Source organism: Penaeus chinensis, chromosome 3, assembly GCF_019202785.1.
Source record: "Penaeus chinensis breed Huanghai No. 1 chromosome 3, ASM1920278v2, whole genome shotgun sequence".
NCBI lineage: Eukaryota > Metazoa > Arthropoda > Malacostraca > Decapoda > Penaeidae > Penaeus > Penaeus chinensis.
The window spans coordinates 21,982,399-21,984,898 of NC_061821.1; the positions used below are offsets into that span (position 1 = coordinate 21,982,399).

A 2,500-nucleotide genomic window follows, 5' to 3' on the forward strand; every position below is an offset into this window, starting at 1 on the left:
GTGTGTGTGTGTGTGTGTGTGTGTGTGTGTGTGCACGAAATACATGAACTATCAAAGGTAAAAAGAAAGCAAAAAACTAAAAAAAAAAAAAAAAAAAAAAAAAAAAAAAAAAGGAAACATAGTACACATTCGCACACAGAGGAAATAAAACGTCCCCCGCAAAATAAACGCGATAGAGATCTGTTCACTGATTCACTCGCTCACACAATCCCCCTCTTGTATAGACAATCGAAGTAACCTTGTAACAAACGTAATAATATCTGTTATTTAAAACACTTTTCACAGTTTTATACAACACACGGTTTTAATAAACGACCACATGTTATACGGTTTTCCTGGATAATCAGTTTAAAGGAGAATTTTCTTAATTAAAACTTGCATGTAGAGATCAAACAATATCAATGGTTTTTTAAGCAGTATCGTTGTATTATCTCACTGTACTCTACCCTCAACGTCTTTTTATAGTACTAATTTATCACACAACGAAACTTACTGTAACGTCTTCAATGTCTATCACAATAGCTCTTCACTATACACCGTAACTTGTTAATACTATCCTCAAGTCACCATACACCATAAATCAGGGAAGGCCAGGCATCTAGACTCACCAATCCACGTTAAAGACACTATATCATAATCACCATACTGCATAATGACGATAAGTGTATTTCAGTATTAAACCAACTAGGAAAGATTTGTAAAATAGCATTAAGCCAAATATATAAATAGCAGGCTTAAAAATCTATGTTTTTAAATTACTGTTTACCATAATATTACAGTTACTAAAACCCGTCATCAGCGAAACTTCTCGTGACTGACTGGTAGACTGGCATCGACTGTTTGATCATCACTATACTCATTACCAGTCATATTTACTCATCAATTTCCCAAGCATACAAACATGCCTTGTATACTACATCCTACCACACATACCATCTTCCGCATACATGACTACCACCCTAAGTATCCAACTCACCATGACCTAAAATGCTCTCAATTCTCCATGCACACTAACATACCATATATGCCATACCTATCATACGTCATGCATACTGTACCTGCCATACACCATATATACCCGATACCATATATATCAAGAGAGAGAGGGGAGGGGGAGGGAGGGAGGGAGGGAGGGAGGGAGAGAGAGAGAGAGAGAGAGAGAGAGAGAGAGAGAGAGAGAGAGAGAGAGAGAGAGAGAGAGAGAGAGAGAGAGAGAGAGAGAGAGAGAGAGAGAGAGAGAGAGAGAGAGAGAGAGAGAGAGAGAGAAAAGAAGAAGAAGAAGAAAAAATATATATAAGCCATTCACCATACCTAACATACACACCATACTTACCACAAATACCATTCCCGTGCCCTCCCACGAACACCACACCAAATACCACACGCACGGTAACTCACCATAGCACTGTAGTTCCCGAGGAAGAGGCAAGAGGCAAGGGCAGCGAGAGGACGGCGAATGCAAGAGGGCAGACCAGAGGAACGTGGACCTCTTGCCAACCGCAGGACCTGCACTGACACCATTAAACTGATGGCAGCGAGGACAAACTGTTGGCACGCTAGCTTCACTGTGGTGGGCAGGTAAAGAGAGAGAGAAGGGTTAGGGTGACACTGTGAGAAAGGGTTGGGTTATGGTGTGGATGGTGGTGACGTTGGCGATGGTGGTGATGTTGGTGATGGTGTGGTGGATCTGTGATGGTGAACGTTAAAATAATGTGGTGGATCTGTGATGAACGTTAAACCATTGCGGTGGATCTATGATGGTGAAAATCAGTGTGGTGGATCTCTAATGGTGAATATGTGGTGGATGTATGATAGTAAAAATGATGCTGTTGCGATATATGCATAATTGGTAAAAAAAAAAAAAAAAAAAAAAATGGATATGATGTGTGATGGATCTTTGATGGTGAAAAGTATGATAATGTGATGGACGGATGATGGTGAAAAATAATGATACTGGGATTTAACTATGATGGTGAAAATAGTGATGAGTGTGATGGACCTTAATTCATAAACTTGGTGTTTTTTTTTTTGTTTTTTGTTTTTACAATTCATCATTTTTGCTGAACTGAAAAAAACAAGCAACATAATGAGTAATTGAAACCTAGGTCAAACCAGGTCAAATTAGGTCACTTGAAACTTAGGTCAAATCAGGTCAAACTAACTCAGCAATAACATTAGTGAAACCAGGTCAGACTAAGGCAATTAGAAACTTAAATGAAATCTGGTCATTTGAAACTTAGGTCAAACCAGGTCAAACAAGGTCAAATCAAACCACACAAAAGGTCACCTAAGAGAGGCGTAGTAGAACGAGTGACCCCGATGGTGGTGGAGACGTAGATAAGGAAGATGAGGTCAAGAACGAGACAAAATCCTCCAATGGTGACCTTTTCTCCGGCAGAGGGGGGGAGGAGGAAGACAATGAGGGTCAGGAGGCTCAGACCTGTCAGAAAAAGATTTATTTTATTGTTGTTGTTCTTGTTGTATTTTGACGTATGTTGAT

General features: G+C 39.7%; 1 protein-coding gene across 2 annotated transcripts in view; it reads right to left on the reverse strand.

The window, feature by feature from the left end:
• LOC125038171 (neuronal acetylcholine receptor subunit alpha-3-like) overlaps window positions 1-2,500 on the reverse strand; it is a 17,138-nt gene that overhangs the window by 1,447 nt on the left and 13,191 nt on the right. For both annotated transcript variants that reach the window (XM_047631545.1, XM_047631536.1), the window contains exons 8-9: window positions 2,288-2,440; window positions 1,399-1,565 (exon numbers count right to left, since the gene is read on the reverse strand). In XM_047631545.1, coding sequence (XP_047487501.1) covers window positions 1,399-1,565; window positions 2,288-2,440 — 320 coding nt within the window. The remainder of the gene's footprint in view (window positions 1-1,398; window positions 1,566-2,287; window positions 2,441-2,500) is intronic.